This window comes from Oncorhynchus mykiss, chromosome 9, assembly GCF_013265735.2.
Source record: "Oncorhynchus mykiss isolate Arlee chromosome 9, USDA_OmykA_1.1, whole genome shotgun sequence".
Taxonomy (NCBI): domain Eukaryota; kingdom Metazoa; phylum Chordata; class Actinopteri; order Salmoniformes; family Salmonidae; genus Oncorhynchus; species Oncorhynchus mykiss.
This window is the reverse complement of record NC_048573.1, coordinates 66081763-66107818: the sequence shown is the minus strand read 5'-3', so window position 1 is coordinate 66107818 and position 26056 is coordinate 66081763. Positions and strand designations below refer to the sequence as shown.

The 26056-nt window shown below is 39.3% G+C and overlaps 1 protein-coding gene across 2 annotated transcripts; it reads left to right on the top strand.

Moving 5' to 3' along the window:
* Positions 1–3767: 3767 nt before the first annotated feature.
* LOC110532694 (beta-1,4 N-acetylgalactosaminyltransferase 1) lies at positions 3768–26056 on the top strand. Of its 2 annotated transcripts, none has more exons than XM_021616787.2 (11): positions 3768–4057; positions 8318–8563; positions 8993–9175; positions 9655–9761; positions 9916–9953; positions 14190–14370; positions 15272–15364; positions 16300–16487; positions 16730–16870; positions 19312–19549; positions 25316–26056. In XM_021616787.2, the coding sequence occupies exons 2-11, from the start codon at positions 8346–8348 to the stop codon at positions 25522–25524; spliced, it is 1596 nt and encodes a 531-aa protein (XP_021472462.2). In that variant the 5' UTR covers positions 3768–4057; positions 8318–8345; the 3' UTR covers positions 25525–26056. The 2 variants fall into 2 exon arrangements, with proteins under 2 accessions (XP_021472462.2, XP_021472463.2); XM_021616788.2 differs by lacking the exon at positions 3768–4057 and adding an exon at positions 4084–4773 and having other exon boundaries at positions 25316–25524.

Sequence of the window (26056 nt, the reverse complement as noted above, 5' to 3'; positions counted from 1 at the left end):
TGCCACTCCTTGTCATGCTAAACATCTTTGGTGCATGGAGTACAAGGAGCAAATGTTAGTTAAACATACTTGTACGCCCATGCTACATAATACACTATCATACAGTTAACGTAGGCGTAATATGAGTGCAAATACCACAGCTGAATAAATCATTAACAATATGTGCTATGGTGCTCTGTCTGCTCAGACGCTGAAGTCCAGGTACAGTTGAAGTCGGAAGTTTACATACACCTTAGCCAAATACATTTAAACTCAGTTTTTCACAATTCCTGACATTTAATCCTAGTAAAAATTTCCCATCTTAGGTCAGTTAGGATCACCACTTTATTTTAAGAATATGAAATGCCAGAATAATAGTAGAGAGAATTATTTATTTCAGCTTTTGTTTCTTTCATCACATTCCCAGTGGGTCAGAAGTTTGTATACACTCAATTAGTATTTGGTAGCATTGCCATTAAATTGTTTAACTTGGGTCAAACGTTTCAGGTAGCCTTCTACAAGCTTCCCACAATAAGTTGGGTGCATTTTGGCCCATTCCTCCTGACAGAGCTGGCATAACTGAGTCAACTCAAATCAAAATCACTTTTATTTATAAAGCCATTCTTACATCAGCTGATATCTTAAAGTGCTGTACAGAAACCCAGCCTAAAACCCCAAACAGCAAGCAATGCAGGTGTGGAAGCACCGTGGCTAGGAAAAATTCCCTAGAAAAAACAGAACCTAGAAAGAAACCTAGAGAGGAACCAGGCTATGAGGGATGGCCAGTCCTTGTCTGGCTGTGCCGGGTGGAGATTATAACAGAACATGGCCAAGATGTTCAAATGTTCATAGATGACTAGCAGGCTGGATGCTAAGACAGGAGGGGTTGAGAGACACTGTGGCCCCATCCAACAATCCCCCAGACAGGGCCAAACAGGCAGGATATAACCCAAAGCACAGCCCCCACACCACTAGAGGGATATGTTTAACCACCAACTTACCATCCTGAGACAAGGTCGAGTATAGCCCACAAAGATCTCTGCCACGGCACAAACCAAGGGGGGGCGCCAACCCGGACGGGAGGATCATGTCAGTGACTCAACCCACCCAAGTGATGCACCCCTCAGAGGGATGACATGGAAGAGCACCAGTAAGCCAGTGACTCAGCCCCTGCAATAGGGTTAGAGGCAGAGAATCCCAGTGGAGAGAGGGGAACCGGCCAGGCAGAGACAGCAAAGGCGGTTAGTTGCTCCAGTGCCTTTCCGTTCACCTTCACACTCCTGGGCCAGACTACACTCAATTATAGTACCTACTGAAGAGATGAGTCTTCAATAAAGACTTAAAGGTTGAGACCGAGTCTGTGTCTCTCACATGGGTAGGCAGACCATTCCATAAAAATGGAGCTCTGAAAGCCCTGTCTCCAGCTGTTTGCTTAGAAATTCTAGGGACAGTTAGGAAGCCTGTGTCTTGTGACTGTAGCGTACATGTAGGTATGTACGGCAGGACCAAATCGGAAAGATAGGTAGGAGCAAGCCCATGTAATGCTTTGTAGGTTAGCAGTAAAACCTTGAAATCAGCCCTTGCCTTAACAGCTTCTTCTGGCTTAGATTCCGCTACCGGGATCGATAGGACAACAGCCAGTGAAAGTGCCATTCCTCAAACATTTAAGTATTTTACACCATTTTACAGATAAACTTGTTGTTAATCCCACCACAGTGTCCGGTTTCAAAAAGGCTTTACGATGAAAGCACACGAAACGATTATGTTAGGTCAGTGCCTAGTCACAGAAAAACACAGCCATTTTTCCAGCCAAAAAGAGTAGTCACAAAAAGCAGAAATAGAGATAAAAATCACTAACCTTTGATGATCTTCCCAAAAATCTCAGTTTACATTGGCGCATTATGTTCAGTAGTTCCACAACATGGTGATGTACTCATATACTCATAATAAACATTGATAAAAGATACAACTGTTATGCAAATCATTTTAGATCCACTTCTCCTTAATGCAACCGCTGTGTCAGATTTCAAAAAAACTTTACGGAAAAAGCACACCATATAATAATCTGAGTACAGAGCTCAGACAACAAAACAAGCCATACAGATACCCGCCATGTTGTGGAGTCAACAGAAGTCAGAAATAGCATTATAAATATTCACTTACCGTTGATGATCTTCATCAGAATGCACTCCCAGGAATCTCAGTTCCACTTAAAGGTTGAAAAAGTTTGAACTGTTCGGGCATAGACCTGGAAAGTATGACAGAACTTTGCAGGCTATCTCTGCAGTAGATTGCAACTCCTCCCCCTTTGGCAGTTCCATCTTGACGGAAAGTGTTATAGTTGGGTATGGAAATCTCAGAATTTTTGGTGGCCTTCCTAAGCCAGGATTCAGACACGGCAAGGACATCAGGGTTGGCAGAGTGTGCTAAAGCAGTGAGTAAAACAAACTTAGGGAGGAGGCTTCTGATGTTGACATGCATGAAACCAAGGCTTTTTCGATCACAGAAGTCAACAAATGAGGGTGCCTGGGGACATGCAGGGCCTGGGTTTACCTCCACATCACCCGAGGAACAGAGGAGGAGTAGGATGAGGGTGCGGCTAAAGACTATCAAAACTGGTCGCCTAAAGTGTTGGGGACAAGGAATAAAAGGAGCAGATTTATGGGCGTGGTAGAATATATTCAGGGCATAATGTGCAGACAGGGGTATGGTGGGGTGCGGGTACAGCGGAGGTAAGCCCAGGCACTGGGTGATGATAAGAGAGGTTGTATCTCTGGACATACTGGTTATAATGGGTGAGGTCACCGCATGTGTGGGAGGTGGGACAAAGGAGGTATCAGAGGTGTGAGGAGTGGAACTAGGGGCTCCATTGTAAACTAAAACAATGATAACTAACCTGAACAACAGTATACAAGGCATATTGATATTTGAGAGAGACAACCAGCAAGGCATAAAGTAATTGCAGGTCTTGATTGGGAGAGCTTGCTAAAACAACAGTGAGACAACAACAGCTAGTCAGCTAACACAACAACAGCAGGTAAAACTGATCATAATACAATGTACATTGGTTTATATCACATTTCCTCATAGCATTTTGAATGCTGCTCCTCTTTCTCTCCGATACAATGGCAATATAGTTCACAAGCCTTCCCACATTGTCTGCCACTTGTTAAACAATCTACTACAAGCCCAAGGTCTCTCCCCTCTCTGGGTAGAGACAGGATGTCCTGTAAGGAACACAGCATTCCAGCCCGTCTGACAATAGCTCCATTCGTTTCTAACCAGGAACAGAAAGTCCTTCTAATTCTTGAAGAAATCTACACACATTACATTCAGTATTGTGATTATGATAAGATTCATACATCCATACAGTAACATAGTAGTATTCTGTTTAGTTATAGTTCTGATTGAAATGTTTACATAATTTAGTCATTATTCATAAAAATCCCTTAACATAAAGGCACAGTCAACTTAGTGTATGTAAACTTCTGACCCACTGGAGTTGTGATACAATGAATTATAAATTAAATAATCTGTCTGTAAACATTTGTTGGAAAAATTACTTGTGTCATGCACAAAGTAGATGTCCTAACCGACTTGCCAAAACGAAAGTTTGCTAACAAGAAATTTGCGGAGTGGTTGAAAAACGAGTTTTAATTACTCCAACCTATGTGTATGTAAACTTCTGAGTACAACTGTGTCAATTTAGGTGTAGGAATGCAGCTCGTGCTTTCATAGTTTATAGTGGATATCAAGGCGGATTTAGGCGGTCCATAGCAACCTACTGACCTGAGTTTTGCTGAGCGCATTATTTGACTGCGAATAGCCTAGGCTTACATGACATTTTATGGAATTTCTACATTTTGAATATGACTAGGCCTATAGTTAACTTTATTTCACATTCATTAATTTGCAAGTATGTATTTATGGTAGGCTATTTAAAGCTCTGAGGACATCATGGACACCAATAGAAAGTGGCAGGAGATTACTTTCAGCAGAATGCCTACTACAACTATACTTGAAAGGGCACGCACCTCAAACTGTGACAGCAGCGCGCTAAATGAAACTATTTTGACAGGTACGTTTCTACTACATCTGATTTATCGAAGTGTGCCTATTCGATGCTAACACTTTAGATTATTAGACTATGCTACTTTAAATATGTACATTCCTTTTTGCGGCGTTCAATGTGTTTGCATCACATTTTCAACACTACGGATAGTTTTTTTTTTTTATGTTGCCCTAAATAAGAAATGTTTATGTGCGCTCTAGGCAACAGCTGGTAGATACAGTGCGTGTAGGCTGATCTGCAAGAATAAATTATTATAGATAAGAGCGATTTTTATTTGTCAAAGCTGTCAAGAATCGATTATCATGTCACAAGAATCAGACCCTCGATGTTTAGGCTATTGGAAAGGATCATCAAGATCACCGTGCACGTTCAACACCCTGTGAAGTTCATTATGAATTATTTCATTAATAAACTGCATGGTTTCCCAAGTCGTAGAGGGAGGACCACACAATATATCATAGCGTGACTTCAATTTTACTTCGATATTATGGTTATTATATCAATATTTGCTCATAAAGGCGTTTCCCCCGCCGTTGGTTGCATAATTCGTTTTACCGATAGCAAAAGATCTACACATTTCGAACGAACAAACATAGTCGCAGCCGTCATGTTTTTTTTATTTTTTTTTATTTTTACATTAGCGACTTCACTCGCATAAAAACTGGATGGATACGCGGTTATTGAGCCGATATTGGACAAATATCTATCTCTCCTGTCACACTGTAAGATAATACTTATTCATTTTATTTTATCTTGATTAACAATTGATCAACTACATTTTGACCAGTTGTTTAAACATTGACAACGACTATTACAATAAGATTAAATTGCATGTTTTGTTCCATTATGCCTATACGCGTGTGTTTGAGTGTAGATAGGCCAACATTCAAGTGTTATTCAAGTGTTATATTTGGGTGCATACTATTTGGGCACTTCTAGTCCACGATACAAACTACATTTGTTATCTGTAATAGCCTACGGCACAGCTCTCGTTTGAATCTTAATGTCACGTTGACACTGCCAATGTCATACTATATATGTACTTTCAAGTCCTATCATTCCCTGTAAAATATGATGACCCTTTCCCATTAGAAGTGACAACACCAGTGACATTTTATTTCTGATACAAATATTAGTGACCGTTAATGTCAGGTGTCATTATTTCTGAGAAGACAATGTCTGTGTAATCCACAGATCTTTATTCAGCCAAGCTCTAAGACATAATATAATAAAATAGCAAATTAACTGAACAGAGTGGGCACATGCAGGTAAAACAGTACTTAGGCTAAGCTCTATTTAAGCATTTAAGTAAGTTGCCTTGAGGCGGAACGGCTCATAGGTATGGGTACCAGTCTGTTTAGCTATCATGCCACTCCTTGCTACCCCTGTCACGCTAAACATCTTTGGCATGTGACAAAGAGTACAAGGAGTGGAATGTTAGCTAAATCCTGTTTCTGTATGGTTGATTTTGCAAAGACTTGGATGTTCAATGTTTTGGAAAATGAAACTGTTTTTTATCTATCTGAATATTTTATTCACTCTGTCTGGAAACAAGATCTAATAGTGGCTGAGACCATACTATTTAAGAATATCAAGATTTTTTATCGGTTTCCTCAAATACCCGAGGGGAAATGTCATTACCATCAAGTCATAAAATTAGCTTTTTTAGTTTTAAAGGAAATTACAGAAATATAACATTATATAACATTTAACATATATTTTTTTACTATTTCGAATTTTTCTTAATTATATGCATTCATCATTGTCATGTCTAAATGTCCATAAATGCCTTGATGATGCTCAGAAACATGTATTTACCACATCAAAATCGTAATACGTTACATTACTTTAGAAATGATCTCAAGAACTAGCATATAAGGTTCACATGTGGGAAAAATCATCAATATCAATTGTAATTTAATACACCTTTACCTCAAAAATAAACATTTTAATGTCATTGTTGTACATGTTGAATTTTTATTGAAGATATAGAACAGACCATTCTTTCCAATTCATCCCAAAGGTGTTCAATGGGGTTGAGGTCAGGGCTCTGTGCAGGCCAGTCAAGTTCTTCCACACCGATTTCAACAAACCATTTCTGTATGGATCTGGCTTTGTGCATGGGGGTATTGTCATGCTGAAACAGTAAAGGGCCTTCCCCAAAACTGTTGCTACAAAGTTGGAAGCACAGAATCATCTAGAATGTCATTGTAAGCTGTAGCGTAGAACTAATGGGCCCGAACCATGAAATTACAGCCCCAGACCATTATTCCTTCTCTACGAAATGTAGGACAGATGATTTTTATGCGCTACACGCTTCAGCACTCAGCAGTTCCGTTCTGTGAACTTGTGTGGCCTACCACTTAGTGGATGAGCTGTTGTTGCTCGTAGACGTTTCCACTTCACAATAACAGCACTTACAGTTGACCGGGGCAAGTTTAGCAGGGCAGAAATTTCACGAACTGACTTTGGAAAGATGGCATCCTATGACGGTGCCACGTTGAACGTCACTGAGCTCTTCAGTGTGGACCATTCTACTGCCAATGTTTGTCTATGGAGATTGCATAGCTGTGTGCTCGATTTTATACACCTTTCAGCAACGGTGTGGCTGAAATAGCCGAATCCGCTAATTTGATCCACTAATTTGAAGGGGTATCCACATACTTTTGTATATGTAGTGTATGTCCTTGTCCTCTCCTTGGTTGATTTATGGAGCATCTTATAGAAACATTTAAAATAAATAATTAAAGTCAGCACTAATCATTGTAAGTCACATAAATAGACATGAAAATCACTCAATCACCTGAACATAATACAACATTTAATGGTCTTATTTAGCAAATAACTGTTCATTTTTCAATTTGTTTGTCTTTTCAGGTCCTAAGCTAAGTAAAAATGTATAAACTAATACATTTTGTCATTACCACCACATTCTGTCCTTAGTATTACAGTTCGTTATGTGGTGGTAATGATGTGTAGTGGGAATGACATTTTAACAGTATTTGGTCATAAATAGCAGGGATTATAGCATGCTAACTCCAGTTGAACTGCTAGAATACAATGTATCCTAAATACACATAATTAAAACATAATTTTAAAAAATCTAATTATTATAGCCTATTTGGTATTGAAGTACAATAAAAAAAAAAATTAAAAAATTCTATCATTTCCTGACAAAATTGGAATTCCCCTCCATATGCTCCACTGTCACTATTCACAGCCATGGTGACCAAGTACACTAACTTTAGAAAATGTTACTATTATGTAATTTGCTTGTCATGATGGTAATGACACAATACTTTGAGACTGTATTTTGTGTACAAAAAGTATCAAATAGAAAATGGCTTATGCACATCTAATATGTATATAGTTTCCATTTATTTGACTCTTTTTTTAAACAGGTGCATTCAATATTTTGTAATTATCAAGACTTTTCTAAGTGTGATACATAGAAGATTGTCAAAAGTCTGGATGTCAGACAGGACAAAAACAGTGCAAAACAGTTCAATCCAGACAGGAAATGCTTTAGAAAATAAAAAATAAAAACATTTTGAAAGCTGAAAAAACAGTTTAAGGTTATTTTAGTCTCTACATGATGAAATAAAACATCTAAATTAAAATGTTATCTTAAAAATCTAACCCTGAGACACAAAAAGGCCCGTGTTCGCAATATCTCCCATATACTGTTTGAAGAAAAATAAACTGAATGTCAAACCAATATCAAATCATGTGAAACAAGTGTAACCTAATAAACTGAATGTCAAACCAATATCAAATCATGTGAAACAAGTGTAACCTAATAAACTGAATGTCAAACCAATATCAAATCATGTGAAACAAGTGTAACCTAATAAACTGAATGTCAAACCAATATCAAATCATGTGAAACAAGTGTAGCCCAAGCAAGTAAATATCATTATTATTATATATTTTTAATCACAGTAGTTGAATATTGGAATGTAGGCTTATTTTGAAATACACTTAAAGTATTAGCATATATTTGAAAATACATATGGCCTGTTTTGGTATTTGAAATAATCTATTTGAACATATTTTCAAATAGAAGGCCATCATAGGAAGTTATTTGAAAATACTTTCAAATACTTCCAATAGAAGCAGTGGTTTTGTGTCACATTATTTGAAATGACTCAAATAAATAGAAAATAAGTATTTCAAAAGCAAATAATAATAAAATACCCATGTATTTGAACCCAGGTCTGAAACACATGACTGACTAGTGTCTTATTGGTCCGATCTGTCCTTTAGTGACATCGATCTGTGTCTGACTGTGTCCATGATGCGCTGCCTCGTTCAGAAGAAAACATACCTCGTCATTTTATCTCCACTGCTACTGTTCGCCCTCCTCCGCTACTGGACTCGAAGGGCCACCACCACTGTTGACGTGGGACCAGGTCAGAGCTACAAGGCACAGAACGTTCTGAAGGAGAGGCTACAAAATGTCCAGAATAGTTATGACAATATCCCATATGTCCTGAAGGAAAGTGTGGCAGGGTGAGTGCAAATGGGCAAATGGTATAACACATGTATAACACATTCATAAATGGCAAAAATGATAGTCACAAAATAACAAATACAAAACAAGGTTTGGAAGTGTGTCCTAAATCATTGCAGACGCGGAGGTGCGACATCGGTGGATGTGGTAGATTGAGACGTATCCAATGCAAATAATATAAAAACAGATATCTCTAGATAAAATGGACATATTTTTGTATATATTCCATTTGGAAATTCCATTTGAATTCGGCCAAACTGAAATTCAAGGTCCAATTACAATTTTCTTCATTGCGTTTAAAATTTCGAACTACTTCCTGATTCGACTCAATCAAATCAACCTGCATGGTTTCCATTGCACTAATAGTGACTTATTTTGTCCCATACTCTTACCAACCGTGCACAACGCTCTTCATTAATCTCATTCAGGCGTCTGGCACTGAACGTGTGTGTGTGTGAGGCAGATAAGAAGCCTGCCATCGACCTGCCTTTTGCCCAAGTGCTGTTCCCCCGTGTCTGGGCTCAGGATGACTTCCACACAGCCTTCCAGGAGGCAGAGCTGGCTCAGGTGAAAAGTCGCAGGCAGCAGGAGTACAACAGCTTCCAGCAGAGGTAACTAACTGTACAGTACACTGAAGTGTTGTGCTGTGCTTTGCAGTGCATTGTAATTTAATGATTTGCTTTGCTGTGCACCTTGCAACTATATACTGCAACTCCCCACTGTTTTCAAGTTATGGGCCCACCCTTCTTTGCCTTCTCTCCTTCCATTGAAAATATGTGACGTACATGACGTGTTTACAATGCTGCTTTTAGTTTTAAATCACCATAATGCTGGAACAAAATTCAAAATACATTTCAACTTGATGTGTGTGTGTGTGTGTGTGTGTGTGTGTGTGTGTGTGTGTGTGTGTGTGTGTGTGTGTGTGTGTGTGTATTTATGTTGTGTATACAGGGTGCATTTGTAAAAGAGACCTAGGTCTCAATATGTCTTCCTGTTAAAAAATAAAGGTACAAAATAAAAGTACATTACATCATCATACTTTAGCTTGAGCTTATTTCTAGTCTGGCTAACCTCTCCATGTTGGCTGCAGGTACCAGACTCCCGCAGACCTCCTTGTTATAGCAGAAGCCAACAGTCCCCTACAGTACCCTACCCAGGGGGTGGAGGTTCGCCCTCTCAAGACTATCGTTATCCCTGGTAAGACCACTGAAAAGATTTACACTCTGGGCAGAAGGGATTTTTGAAGCTTTGTTGTAAATATCGCCTTTGCCCCAACCATAACTGTAGAACCGTTAAAACAAAACTAACCTGACCTTATGACTGAAGATGGAATTCTCTTCTCTTTTTTAAGGGTTGGGTCTGAAAGAAAAGCATAGACAACTTCATACAGTAAGTTTATCTCCATTTATAATACTACATTGAACAAAAACATAAACGCAACATGCAAAAATTACAAAGATCTCACTGACTTACAGTTCATATATGGAAATCAGTAAATTTGAATAAATACATTAGGCCCTAATCTATGGATTTCACATGACTGGGAATACAGATATGCATCAGTTAGTCACAGATACCTTGAAAAAAAGGTAGGGCGCGTGGAACAGAAAACCAGTCCGTATCTGATCAGACCACAATTGTGACTCACCACCTGGATGTGGTCCTATGTAGCAACATTTGAAATTTTTATTTTTATTTTTACATTGGATTAAATTAGAGACTCAGAGCTACAAAATGGTATATCATACACTCAATTTTTAAGGAACAATGGGAAAGTAATTCTGCTTTGAAAGTTGATGAACTTGTGAACTCACTTTTGAGAAAATGGCCTTTGGATGTTTTGGTATCTATGTTTATACCCTATTAAGCTCTAGCCCCACTCATTACGTTTCGCTCTCGGAAGCTTAACCAGCTTTGCTGCCAACAATTTCATTATGCTTTTTTGCCAACGTTTATTGACACTGGCCATATTCAACAGGTGTTGTACACTTTATCTTAACTTCTTGCGACTAGCAATCCCGGAACCCGGGAGCGTAATCATAGCCTCAAACGAATTAGCATAACGCAGCGGACATAAATACCCCTAGAAACTTTTCCTATTCATGAAAATCGCAAATTAAATATATTCAAACACAAGCTGAGTCTTTTGTTAATCACACTGTCATCTCAGATTTTCAAAATATGCGTTACAGCCAACGCTAGACAAGCATTTGTGTAAGTTTATCATGGCATAATGCTATGCTAGGCTCTGCTGGCAGCAGGCAACATTTTCACGAAAATAAGAAAAGCAACCAAATTAAATCATTTACCTTTGAAGAACTTCGGATGTTTTCACTCAGGAGACTCCCAGTTAGATAGCAAATGTTCCTTTTTTATACAACGCCAAACTTTTTTCAAAATGAACTCCATAATATCGACAGAAACACGGCAAACGTTGTTTAGGATCAATCCTCAAGGTGTTTTTAACATATATATTCGATAATATATCCGTCGAGGCAATTGGTTTCTCATAAGAAGCGATTGGAAAAATGGTTACCTCAGTGTTTTACGCAAGATTTTCTGCGGGAGACACCATGTGACCACTTGCTAAATATGGTCCCTTACGGCTATTCTTCAATGGAAATGCGTAAAAAGACGTCACAATGCTGTAGACACCTTGGGGAATACGTGGAAAACGTAAGCTCATTCGTAGCTCATTCACAGCCATATAAGTCATTGGCATGAGGCGGTTTCAAAAAATGCGGCACTTCCTGGTTGGATTTTTATCTGGGTTTCGCCTGTAACATCAGTTCTGTGGCACTCACAGACAATATCTTTGCAGTTTTGGAAACGTCAAGAGGGTTTTCTTTCCAAAGCTGTCAATTATATGCATACTCGAGCATCTTTTCGTGACAAAATATCTTGTTTAAAACGGGAACGTTTTTCATCCAAAAATTAAAATAGCGCCCCCTAACATTTAACTGGTTAAGACATGTAGCTAGCTAGCTAGGTAAACAATGAACATAGCTAGGTAAACAACATTTAAGATCATACACGTCACGTAACGTTAGCTAATGAGCCAGCCAGCTAACGTTAGCTAGTTAAACAACAAGGAACATAGTGCCAAATCATGTCGTTGCTACCCTGCATGAATCTGCTGGGAGCTAACCAACCAGGTTCAATGTTAACTAGCTAACATTAGTCTCTAACTAGCCAAGCAAACAGTTATGGGATACGAATAATAATGTCATACACATAACGTTAGCTAGGGAGCCAGTTAGCTTGAAATGAAACAACTTTCTGCCACAATTAGAAATGTGTAATATCTGAAAATGTAGCTAGCTAGACTATCTTACATCATCATGCATGATGGACTTGTCTCCCTGTCACGGATGCCATGCCATTGATGCTTTTAGTTTGAAGATGTAATCCGGAGACAGGTGTTTTCTCCATCTCTTTAGCTATCAAACTCTAATTCCACTGATTTCGATCCTCCAGAAAGTGCAGAGCAACACATATGCAGCTTCACTACACTATACATTTTTTTAAAAAAGCTGTGTTCTACAGGATTACTAAGACAGACTGACCAACTCAAATAGACAGAAGCCTTCTTTATGGCAGACCAATCTGAACTCCTCTCTCGGCATATCTAGCCCACTCATTATCTCAGCCAATCATGGCTAGCGGGAAGGTTGCTGGCTTTTTCTGTGACTTAACCAATAAGGCTTGTAATTGAACAATATTATTTGTATTTTCAGATGGCATACAAGTTTGTTATTAAGGCACATGAAACTTCACATGTTCCAGAAGGCATGGTTTGCTAACTATCTGTCTGATAGAACTCAGTGCACTCAATTTGATGGGCTTATGTCTGTTAAATTGTCTGTCTTGAATGGTGCGCCCCAAGGCTCTGTACTTGGTCCTCTCTTATTCACTATTTATATAAATGATTTAGACAAAAAGGTCCAAAATGCACAACTTCATTTTTATGCTGATGATACTGTTATTTACTGTTGTGCCTCGTCTCTTACAAAAGCTTTCCAGAACATGCAAACTGCTTTTTATACTGTTCAACATACCTTGTGTCAATTGAAGCTTATCCTCAATACTGACAAAACTAAACTAATGGTGTTTTCTAATGCAAGAAATATACCTCTGAACTTTTCACCTATTACTACCTGTCAGGGCAAGGAGATTGAGGTTGTAACCTCATATAAATATATTGGAATTTTAATTGATGACGGCCTCTCTTTTAAATTGCATATTCAACAACTTACAAAAAAATTGAAGCTGAAATTGGGATTTTATTTTAGGAATAAGGCCTGTTTTTCTTTTGAAGCCAGAAGGAGGCTAGTATCAGCTGCATGTATGCCTTTACTAGACTATGGGGATATTTTATATATGAATGCTTCAGCTCAGTGTTAGAGAAAAATTGACACTCTTTACCATGGCACTTTGAGATTTATTTTAAACTTCAAAACCCTTACGCACCACTGCACTTTGTATACCAGGGTTGGCTGGCCTTCTCTAGTTACTCGTAGGCTCAGTCACTGGTATACTTTTATTTACATTTTGGGTTTACTACCTTTTTATCTGTGCATTTTTATTGTTTAGAAATGTGGTGGGTACTCTCTTCGTTCGCTGGACTTTATCCTGCTAACTGTTTCACATTTTTTGTAATGACTTGGTGCTGCCTATCTTGGCCAGGGTGCTCTTGAAAAAGAGATTCTAATGTCAATGAGCCCTTCCTGGTTAAATAAAGGTTAATAAATACAAATAAATACACATTTCTGCCAAAAAATGCATTTTGATAAAAAATAAACGTTCAAATGTCTCTCCTGTAAAATCGGGACTTGCGACGTATGCCTAGTTTCATGAAATTGGAAACAATTTGCCTCTTGCAGCACGACACTTCTCCTTTACATAGAGTTGATCAATCTGTTGATTGTGGCCTGCGGAATGTTGTCCCACTTCTCTTCAATGTCTGTGTGAAGTTGCTGAATATTGGCGGGAACTGGAACATGCTGTCGTACATGTTGACCCAGAGCATCCCAAACGTGCTCAATAGGTACCATCATGTCTGGTAAGTATTCAGGCCAATGAAGAACTGGGGCATTTTCAGCTTCCACGACTTGTATACAGATCTTTTCTACATGTGGCCGTGCATTACCATGCTGAAACATGAGGTGAGAATGGCACGACAATGTGCCTCAGGATATCGTCACGCTATCTCTGTGCATTCAAATTTACATCGATAAAATGAAACTTTGTGCATATGGAACATTTCTGGGATCTTTTATTTCAGCTCATGCAACACGGGACCAACACTTTACATGTTGCGTTTATGTGTTTGTTTCAGTATATGTTTGTTGTAGTGGCAGGTAATCTAGCGGTTAGAGCGTTTAGCCAGTAACCGAAAGGTTGTTTGTTCACCTTGTCGGCTCAGGGAGTTGAACCATTTGTCTATGTACCTTTGAGCAAGGCACTTAACCTATAAGTCGCTCTGAACAAGAGTGTCTGCTAAAATATAAAATGTTGATTCATGTTTAACATAAAGTGATCTACAGTCATTTTGTGACCATTGTAATTGCCACAAGCAGACTAGTTATTTGAATTAAACTGAATCCTCCCTATCATGTCCTTTAGGTGAATCTGACTGCTACCCTGGGGACATTTGATGTGTTAGCCACCGTAGACGGGGTCTCCATTAGAGGACAGGGAGTGATGCACATGACTTTGTCCAGTAGACTCCTCTCCACTCTGAACAGACAGCTACAGTTTGTCACCTACACCAACACCTTGTTCCACCCTAGGACGGCTGACACAGGTTGGTCAGCCCCTCAGTGTGTGTCTAGTCCTGAGTTCTGATACTGCAATACAGGGTTTTGAATACTAACTTTTTAGTGCCTGCAGCTGTACAGGAGCTGTATGCCATACTATACAATACAACTTTACTGTCCATTTAGTAACAGCAATCAACAGAAATGTGTATTTTGTTCCGTTCTCAACTCCCGCCACCCAATTCCCCATTATCATGCCACTCCCTGTCATTCCACTCCCTGTCATTCCACTCCCTGTCATTCCACTCCCTGTCACTTTTCACTTCAGTACGACAACACAGAGATAGAAACACAACGCATCATTTCCTGTATGTCTCAAATTCTTTATAAACCTGTCTATTATTCCCTGGAAGGGGCACACAACTAGCCTGCACTAGAATTACACAGTCCGTGATTAGGGAAGAGATCATTCCGCAACTGCAGAAAAAGCAGTTGGTGTGGTATTTCACATTCCATGTTGCAATGTAGGTGTGGTAGACTATAGATTACAGCTTGTTTGCTGATCGAGACTTTGAGTGTAGAGAGCGATTCTAAGAGAGTTTAGCTGTTTGGGGAAAGAGATGTTAGCACAGAGGCAGACTAGAGGAAGCAGTGTTTTGTGTACAACAATAACTGTGTTGTGTACAACAATAACTGTGTTGTGTACAACAATAACTGTGTTGTCACTATTAATTTCCATATGTTAACGTGGATGTTATAAAAATAACAAGTATCTGTAGACCTACTGGTAAACAAGCTTGATCTCTTATTGACCATTAGGTATTGAATGTGAAGTGAAGTACATTTTTGTTTTGTTCATTTGATTATATTTAATCAAATGAACTATACTGTAATGTGATACACTTGAGATATTAGAGTGATGAAATATGTTTCTCTGCTCTATTGCAGTGCAGTTTGAGACTGATGGACACCAGTCCGTTTTTACCATAAAGGTTGGACATGCTGTTATTCCCAAGCTCTATCACTCAGGTTACACTGGAGGTATGTACTGTATGGGTTGTTAATTTGGCATTTGACCACTGTATAGTTATTTGTATCTGTACAGTTATCGCAGGGATCCAAGGTCCTAAATGTTGCAATGTTGTTTAAGGCCCAGTGAAGTCAAAATTCAGTTTTTCCTGTGTTTTGTATCAAATTGTATAACAGCTGATGAAAGTGTTAACAAATTTGATCAGTCTTATTTCTTGATAGTTGCTGGTTGAAAATGCAATCTACACAGGACCTTCTAGGAGTTTCGGGCTTTCCATGGTGACATCACCATGCTGTGAACTGGTTAAAAGAGTTCCAAATCTTTCTACCAATGACAGCTAGTGTTCAGTTTTGCTCTCCCCACTCAGACCACTCACAGTCCTAGCAAAATTCTTGCTTGAGAATTTTTGTTGTTGTTGCTATATAAGCTATTTTGGCCCATTTGATGGGAAATCTATTACATGAAAGTACTTATAGGACAATTCCACCCCAAAACGATATTTTGGTTTTTGTTTTATTAGTCCATTGTTGACATAGTCCCAAAATGTTTTGCTTGTCAGCAATCAAGTTTTCAAGATATGTAACTTTCAAAATATAGACGTCATCACGTAGGTATCCCCGAGTGGCGCAGCGGTCTAAGGCACTGCATCTCAGTGCTATAGGCGTCACTACAAACCTTGGTGCAAGGCTGTATCATAACTAGCCGTGATTGGGAGTTCCATAGGGCGGCGCACAATTGGCCCAGCATCGTCCAGGTTAGGGTTTGGTTGGGGTAGGCCGTCATTGTAAATAATAATTTGTTCTTAACTGACTTGCCTAGTTAAATAAAACAATTATGCATTTTGCATCATATGGGGGATGATTTCTGTATTATGAAAATAACTGAAGATAAGTATAAGTATGAATATTCATAATTGGGTACAAACACGTCTTTCCTTTTTCCTCAGAATACAACATAAGCTCACTTGTCACCATAGCTACCAAGACATTTCTGCGTTATGACAAACTGCAGGATCTGATTGACAGCATACGGGAGTTCTATCCCACTGTCACCATAGTGATAGCAGATGACAACGAGCACCCCCAGCCAGTGATGGGTCCATACATTGAACATTACATTATGCCATTTGGGAAGGTAAGCAAACTTTATTTTGGGAAGTGTAGCTCCTGTTTCATCACAGCAATCTCTCAGTTCTGGTCTTGGGGGACCCACAAGTTGTCCTTTTGTTCCAGCCCAGTATTTCATTTACTTGTGATTCCCTCCTGGTACTCTGAGGGTCTCCATGTCCAGGATTTAAGAACACCTTGGCTATCAAACGTTCGGCTATTGCCAAATTGGTACTTAAGTCTTTGTCCTGTCTGTCCACCTCTGTGCAGGGTTGGTTTGCAGGGAGGAATCTGGCTGTCTCTCAGGTGACCACCAAGTATGTGCTGTGGGTGGATGATGATTTCCTCTTCACCTCCAACACCAGGCTGGAGAAAATGGTGGAGATCCTGGAGAAGACCACCCTGGACATGGTGTGTGTTTGTGTGTGTGTGTGTTTGCGTGTGCGTGCTCATAGATCTGGACCTGGTGAGTGATGAGGGTGAGGCCTTTCTGAGAGGAATGATTAAAACCAGGGTAGAGTCAGGTTAGAACCATAGTAGATCCTGGGGTGGAATTGGGGAAGGGGGCGCGCATGGGAACCGAGTTCTCAAAGTGAAAGTCATATTGACATGTACGTATAATGTTTTTTGGGCTGGATTAAAATGTTTGTGGTGAGTTCTGAAAGGGGTTTCATACAGTAGCCTAGGCTAGGGGGTGACTTTCTATCCACTCCAAACTTGGAACAAAACCACACCCACAAGTAACCATAGCAACATTTAAAACCGCATGAGAGCTGAGAGCGGTTATTGGTTAGTCGAAGAGCCTCATCCTGGCAGGTGAAAATGTGATCAAAGTCCAAAGTTATTTACGATGTCTTAGCTTTGAATTTGGCCCAATATTACTGGATAAAGTACAAGCATAATTAATGTGTGGTAACTGTTGTTTCCTGACTTGCAAAACTTCCTTGCATAACTTGATTTTAGCAATACTAGTTTGAAAGGCTTGCATGCAAAACATGATTTTAGGAGATAAAATATCTACATTTTAAATTCAGGCTGTAACACAACAAAATAAGAAACAAATCTAAGGCTGTGAATGAATACTTTCTGAAGGTACTATTCTTTTAATAATTCTTCAAGTTCTGTCAAATTGGTTGTTGATCATTGCTAGACAACCATTTTCAGGTGTTGCCATAGAATTTGATTTTAAGTCAAAACTGTAACTCGGCCACTCAGGAACATTCAGTGTCTTCTTTGTAAGAAACTCCAGTGTCGATTTGGCCTTGTGTTTTAGATTATTGCCCTGCTGAAAGGTGAATTAATGTCCCAGTGTCTGGTGGAAAGCAGACTGAACAAGGTTTTTCCTCTAAGATTTTGCAATTCCGTTTATTTTTTATCCTGAAAAACTCCCAAGTCCTTAACGATTACTAGCATACCCATAACATGAGGCAGCCAACACTATGCTTGAAAATATTAAGAGTACTACTCAGTGATATGTTTGGGGCAAATCCAATAAAACAAACACTTTGTATTCAGGACAAAAAGTTAATTACTTTAGTTAATGGCTTGTTGCGAACAGGATGCATGTTTTAGAATATATTTTATTCTGTACAGATTTCTTCTTTTCACTCCGTCAATTACTTTTGTATTGTGGTGAAATCCCTGAGCGGTTTCCTTCCTCTCTGGCTATTGAGTTAGGAAGGACGCCTGTAACTTTGTAGTGACCTGGGTATATTGATACACCATACACAGTGTAATTAATAACTTCATCATGCTCAAAGGGACATTCAATGTCTGCTTTTTATATTTGTACCCATCTACCAATGGGTGCCCTTTGCGAGGCGTTGGAAAACCTCCCTGGTCTTTGTGGTTGAATCAATGTTTGTAATTTACTGCTCGACAGAGGGACATTACAGATAATTGTTTGTGTGGGATACAGAGATTATTTAATCGTTCAAAAATCATGTTAAATTTTTTTAGTCCATGCAACTTATTATGTGACATGTTAAGCACATTTTTACTCCTGAACTATTTAGGCTGGCCATAACAAAGGGGTTGAATACTTATTGACTCAAGCTTTTCATTTTTTATTAATTTGTAAAAATGTTGCATAAAAACAAAACTCCACTTTGACATTATGGGGTATTGTGTGTAGGCCAGGGACAAAACAAAACTCTCTCTGACATTATGGGGTATTGTGTGTAGGTCAGTGACAAAACAAAACTCCACTTAGACATGATGGGGTATTGTGTGTAGGCCAGGGACAAAAAGATTCAGGCTGTAACACAACAAAATGAGAAAACAATCTCACGGCTGTAACACAACAAAATGAGAAAAAAATCTAAGGGTGTGAAAACTTTCTGAAAGATCAGTTAGTCAGGAAATACTGCTTTTGAGCCGGAAGTGTTGTTATCTAGAGCTGTGATGAAATAGAGCTGTGCTAACCTGAGTGACTTGTTTTGTCTGTTTTTTGACAACTTGCCAGTTGTGGTTTAGTTTTCCACTGTGACATTAAAAGAGGGTTTGCTACCGACTCAATTCCTGTACCTTTGGAATGTACATCCTCTGGTTTTGAAGTGGTTATACAAACTAAGAGTTCTGCTTGGTTAATCAGGTCAACGGTCTATGATGGGTGCACCGGCTGTGTGTGTGTGTGTGTGTGTGTGTGTGTGTGTGTGTGTGTGTGTGTGTGTGTGTGTGTGTGTGTGTGTGTGTGTGTGTGTGTGTGTGTGTGTGTGTGTGTGTGTGTGTGTGTGAGATCACAGGTGGCTGGTGCTGTGAGGGAAGCTACACTGACACGTTGTGGCAAGTCATTTGTGGTGACTCGTATTATCTTTCCACTCATTTTGTTCTTTTTGTGTCTGTTACCCCAGGTGGGTGGTGCTGTGAGAGAAGCTACAGGCTACACTGCTACTTACCGCCACACCATCTCAGTGGAGGAAGGGGGTGAGGAGGGGGACTGTATACACATCAGAAATGGATACCATCATGTCATTGAGGGCTTTCCTAACTGTGTCCTAGCTGACGCTGTTATCAACTTCTTCATGGGGAGGACAGACAAGATGCAGCAAGTGGGATTCGATCCTCGTCTGAACCGTGTGGCTCATCTAGGTGAGTGTCTTTGTCTCATCACTAGAGCCCAGAGGTTTTCCTTATTTCTGATCAAAATATTGCCTTTATTTTAATTGTGTTAACACAAATCAAAGGAACAGCAAAAGACCAACATACTTTAGGTGTAATACCCCCAGGGGTGTGTGCTTAGTCCCCTCCTGTGCTCCCTGTTCACCTACAACATCCTGGCCACGCACAACTCCAACACCATCATTATGTTTGCTGAAAACAAAACGGCATTAGGCCTGATCACAGACGACGATGAAACCACCTATAGAGAGGAGGTCAGAGACCTGTCAGTGTGGTGCCAGGACAACAATCTCTCCCTCAATGTCAGCAAGACAATTGAGCTTATCGTGGACTAAAGGAAAAGGAGGGCCGAGCACTCCCCCATCCACATCAACAGGTCTGTAGTGGAACGGGTCGAGAGCTTCATGTTCCTCAGTTTCCACATCACTAAAGAATTAACATGGTCCACACACAGACACACACCAACACTGTCGTGAAAGAAGGCACGACAATACCTCTGCCCCCTCAGAAATCTGAAAAGATTTGGAATGGGCCCTTATCATCAAAAAGTTCTACAGCTGCACCATTGAGAACACCTTGACTGCCTGCATCACCACTAGGTATATATCAATGATGTCGCTCTTGCTGCTGGTAATTCTCTGATCCACCTCTACACAGACGACACCATTCTGTTACATCTGGCCCTTCTTTGGACACTGTGTTAACAAACCTCCAAACGAGCTTCAATGCCATACAACTCTCCTTCCGTGGCCTCCAACTGCTCTTAAATGCTAGTAAAACTAAATGCATGCTCTTCAATCGATCGCTGCCCGCACCCACCCGCCCGACTAGCATCACTACTCTGGACAGTTCTGACTTAGAATATGTGGACAACTACAAATACCTAGGTGTCTGGTTAGACTGTAAACTCTCCTTCCAGACTCACATTAAGCATCTCCAATCCAAAATGAAATCTAGAATCGGCTTCCTATTTCGCAACAAAGCCTCCTTCACTCATGCTGCCAAACATACCGTCGTAAAACTGACTATCCTACCGATCCTTGACTTCGGCGATGTCATTTACAAAATGGCCTCCAACACCATACTCAGCAAATTGGATGCAGTCTATCACAGTGCCATCTGTTTTGTCACTAAAGCACCAAATACAAAATGTCAGAATAATAGTAGAGAGAATAATTTATTTCATCTTTAATATCTTTCCTCACATTCCCAGTGGGTTAGAAGTTTACATACACTCAATTAGTATTTGGTAGCATTGCCTTTAAATTATTTAACTTGGGTCAAACGTTTCTGGTAGCCTTCCACAAGCTTCCCACAATAATTTGGGTGAATTTTGGTCCATTCCTCCTGACAGAGCTGGTGTAACTGAGTCAGGTTTGTAGGACTCCTTGCTCGAACACGCTTTTTCAGTTCTACCCACAAATGTTCTATAGGGTTAGTTGTCATCAGCAAACTTGATGATGGTGTTGGAGTCGCGCGTGGCCGAGCAGTCGTGGGTGAACAGGGAGTACTGGGGCCGAGCTCCCTGCCATCCAGGACCTCTATACCAGGCGGTGTCAGAAGGCCCTAAAAATTGTCAAAGACTCCAGCCATAGACTGTTCTCTCTGCTACCGCACTGCAAGCGGTACCGATGGAACCAATAGAACCCTGAACAGGTCCTATCCCCAAACCATAAATCTACTAAATAGATAACCAAATAGCTACCCGGACTATCTACATTGACCCTCTTTGATTATAGATGGCAGGAAAAAGCTGTTTCGGGTTTTAAGAACAAATGTAAAATCTCCAACTCCCGGACGAGGGACCCTCCCCCAGCCACCCTCATGTACTTTGTGCCCCCTCTGATTTTTGGTCACCACCACAGCATTTGTTGTGGACACAGTGAATGTGTGGAAACAAACATTGAAAGTGAAGAACCAAGCCAATGAGCATCTCCGTTGTCTGTGCTGATCATGTTTTGGTCAAGGTGTGTTTCCACCGTAGAGAATGATAGAGGCGTCATCTTTTTATATGTCCCATTATGACATCTGTGAGCGCACGGGCAGCACCATTGAGGGAAAAACATTTATTTATATATTTTTTGGTCCTTATGAAACTGGTATGCTTTTTAACTTATTTTCTTTAACTCTTTTCACTTACAGTTCCTTCAAAAAGTTTTCACACCCCTTCACTTTTCCACATTATATTGTGTTACAGCCAGAATTTAAAATGTATTCAATTTAGATTTTGTGTCACTGATCTACACACAATACCCCATAATGTCAAAGTGGCATTTGTTTTGAGAACATTTTCTAAATTAATAAAAAATGAAAAGCTCAAATTTGGTGGTGGAAAAAGTACCCAATTGTCATACTTGAGTAAAAGTATAGATACCTTAATAGAAAGTTGCTCAATTGAAAGTCAGCCAGTAAAATACTGCTTGAGTAAATGTCTCAAAGTATTTGGTTTTATATATACTTAAGTATCAAAAGTAAATGTAATTACCTTTTTCAAACCTCGCCTTTTCCTTTTCACAAAGTTTTTTTCAAACAACTTAATAGGAAGGTTTCTTCATTTCTGTGGAAAGGGAAACCCTCCAGAGTGAAACTCATAACTTTATGCAAACCATACTCAGAAGGACTCACTCTACCTGACTTCCTGTTGTATTACTGGCCATCTCAGTTAAAGGCTGTGTGGGTATGGCAAAATACAACAACAAGTTCACCCACTTGGAGACAGATGGAGGAGTGTCTGACCCCTGTTACATTGGCATCTATACCTTATATTAGTCCACCTAAAGCTTTGCTAGGTCTCATAAACAACCCCTTCATTAAAAACACTTTAAATATATGGATGGAAGTCTGTAAACAAACAGAAGGGCTTAGATATATATATGAACAAACACCTTTCTATAATAACCCCATCTTTCAACAACTGGCATCTCCTTTTCAGTTACCTCAAACTCATGTCTTCAAGTACCTACAGGTTAGGCATTATATTGCCACTCAGCAGGGAGGTAGGATTCAGCCCATGAGTAAATCTATAACTGATAAACTGTGGCTGGAGAGGAAAGAGGTAAAAGGTTTCATTTTTTACATGTACTCTAGGCTTCAAGCTCTGTAGGGAAACGAAGAACCTTTGAAAGCTTGCATGAAGTGGCATGATGACCTTGGTCTCATTGTTGAGGATGAGAAATGGGGAAAACTCTTTTTAGATGTTCAGCGTCTTTCATATAACACAAGGCACAAGTTGATGCAATTCAATATTTTACATAGGGTCTACTTTACACCAGAGAGACTGTATAAGATCAATTGTAAATATTCAGCATTTTGCCCAAGGTGTGAAACGGGGGTGGGTATACTGATGCATATGTTTGTGTCCTGCCCTGAACTAAGTAATTATTGGAAAGACATTATTCAGATCTTATCACAGGTCACTAATATGGCGGTACCACTAAATCCTTCCCTTATTCTTCTTGGAGATGACTCTGTTCTACCAGTTGATATTTGTAGCAAAACCAGATTCATTAAATTGGCAGTCATTGCAGCCAATAAATGCACAGCTATTATATGGAAGAGTGACACTCTGCCAAGCAAGCAGATGTGGCTAAAAGATCTAACTTCCTATATTCCATCTGAAAAAAATAACATACAATTTACGAAATAAACCCTTTGAATTTCCTGATGTCTGGGGGGACTTTCAGCAGTTTCTAGAGACGTCACCTTAGCTGCCTCATTACTACTTTCTTCATTAATCTATTATTATTAGTTGTTTTTTGAATAGTTTATTTTCTAGCATGGAATGTGAAGGTCATTCTGTGTCTTTTTGTTGTTGTTAATCAGTGAAGCTAATACCAGGTGGGGGTAGTTTATGTGTTGGTGAGGGAAGCGTTTTGTGTCCCCATGTAGCATGGTGTTTTGTGTAGGTGGAAGGAATAACAGGGCATAATCTGTGTCATATTTTGCTGGTTGTAAAAAAATAAAAAATAAAAAGCCAATAAATATATTGTAAAAAAATAAAATAATATGTAATTGCTAAAATATACACTACTGGTCAAAAGGTTTAGAACACCTACTCGTTCAAGGGTTTTTCTATATTTTTACTATTTTCTACATTGCAGAATAAAAGTGAAGACATCAAAACTATGAGGTAACACATATGGAATCATGTAGTAACCAAAAAAGTGTTAAACAATTCCAAATATATTTTAGATTTGTAAGGACAGACGCTGGAGACGAGAAGCAAGTACAGGGAGTGAACATTTGATGAAACAGCGGACATATAACAAAACAAGAACAGCGTCAGGACAGGGGGAACAAAGCAGACAGAACCATTTTCTTGTTTTAAAAAATAAATGTATGGATAGCCAGGGGCACACTCCAACACTCAGACATTATTTACAAAAGATACATTTGTGTTTAGTGAGACCACCAGGACAGAGGCAGTAGGGATGACCACGTGTTCTGTTGATAAGTGGGTGAATTTGACAATTTCCCTGTCCTGCTAAGCATTAAAATGTAACGAGTACTTTGTATGGAGTAAAAAATACAATATTTTATTTAGGAATGTAGAGAGGTAAAATATGTCAAAAATATAAATAGTAAAGTAAATTACAGATACCCCAAAAAACGACTTAAGTAGTACTTTAATGTAGTTTTACTTAAGTACTTTACACCACTGATAAAATGTATTGAGTCAATAAGTGATGGACCTATTTGTCAAGGCAAGCCTAAATAAGTTCAGGGGTGTGCTCAACAAATTGTATTAGTTGCATGGACTCATTCTATGTTTGATAATAGTGGTAAACTTGATTTTTCAATGACTACTTCATCTCTGTACCCCACTCATACTAGTATCTGTAAGGTCCCTCGATCTAGTAGTGAATTTCAAGCACAGGTTCAACCACAAAGACCAGGGAGGTTTGTCAATGCCTCGCAAAGGGCACCGTTTGGTAGATGTGTTAAAAAATAGTGAAGTTATTCATTAGGCTTTGGATAGTGTGTCAATACACCCCATCGCTACAAAGATATAAGTATTCTTCCTAACTCAGTTGCCGAAGAGGAAGGAAACTTCTCAGGGATTTCACCATGAGGTCAATGGGGATTTTAAAATGTTTACATTGTTTAATGGTTGTTGTGATATGAGAACTGAGGATGGATAAAAAGAATTGTAGTTACTCCACAATACCAACCTAATTGACAGATTAAAAAGAAGGAAGCCTGTACAGAATACAAATATTCCAAAACATGTTTGCAACATGGCACTAAAGTAATGCTGCAAAATAAATGTGGCAAAGCAATAGAGTTTTTGTCCTGAATACAACGTTTTATGTTTGGGCAAATCCAATACAATACATTACCGAGTACCACTCTCCATATTTTCAAGCATGGTGGTGGCTGCATCATGTTATGGGTATGCTTGTAATTATTAAGGGCTGGGGAGTTTTATTATAAAAATGAAATTGGATGGAGCTAAGCACAATCCTATTGGAAAACTAGGTTCAGTCTGCCTTCCAACAGACACTGGGAGATTAATTCACCTTGGACAATGACCTAAAACACAAGGCCAAATCTAAGCATTTCACTTTTAGTCTACACCTGTTGTTTACGAACCATGTGACAAATACAATTTGATTTAATAAGTGAAACCTTCTAGACTGAGAACATAAACTGTGACTTGTCACTGAAAGTCTGCAACAAGAAAATAAGACATTCCTTTTGTGATCAAATTTTAAAAATCTTTTATTGCATCCTCAGAGTTCTTCATCGACGGGCTTGGGAATCTCCACATAGCTTCCTGTGATGACATCATCATAAACCATGCATCTAAGATCAAGTTGCCATGGGGCAAGTCGCACAGTGAGAAGGCATACGCCAAGTTCCGCTACTCCTCATCGGATGCTGTCCAAATCAAAAATGCCCTTTTTTACTTCAAGAACAGACTCAAATGCATGTCTAGTAACTGAAACAGGCTCTACAAGCTATCACTTGAGGTTTTAAAACTGAGGTTTTTACTTTTGTTACAATGAGCAGCCATTTTTTGTCATCACCAACAGAGGTGTCATGCCCATAGGGGGCATAGGGGCATGTTCCCCCCTCGGATTATATTTTGTGTATGTAATTGTTGTTTCTCTGTAATACTATTAGCCACCAATGATTTTTATGAGGTTTTTACCCGGGTTTTAGCAGAGATTCGGAGAATAATATTTATCACCAGTCAGGAGGATACAGACTGCTCAAGAGGGTATGCTAAGTAACCAGTCAAATATACATATTTTTTAGATATATGAAGCGTAATGATTATAGATGGCAGGAAAAAGCTGTTTCGGGTTTTAAGAACAAATGTAAAATCGTCAACTCCCGGACGAGGGACATAAACCCTCCCCCAGCCACCCTCATGTACTTTGTGCCCCTCTGATTTTTGGTCACCACCACAGCATTTGTTGTGGACACAGTGAATGTGTGGAAACAAACATTGAAAGTGAAGAACCAAGCCAA

Bases quoted from the DNA above. Each gene is read 5' to 3' on its own strand.
- LOC110532694 (XM_021616787.2), top strand. From the start codon at position 8,346: ATGATGCGCTGCCTCGTTCAGAAGAAAACATACCTCGTCATTTTATCT. The intron at 8,564-8,992 runs GTGAGTGCAAAT...AATCTCATTCAG, and splicing joins CTGAAGGAAAGTGTGGCAGG to GCGTCTGGCACTGAACGTGT. The intron at 19,550-25,315 runs GTGAGTGTCTTT...TTGCATCCTCAG, and splicing joins GAACCGTGTGGCTCATCTAG to AGTTCTTCATCGACGGGCTT.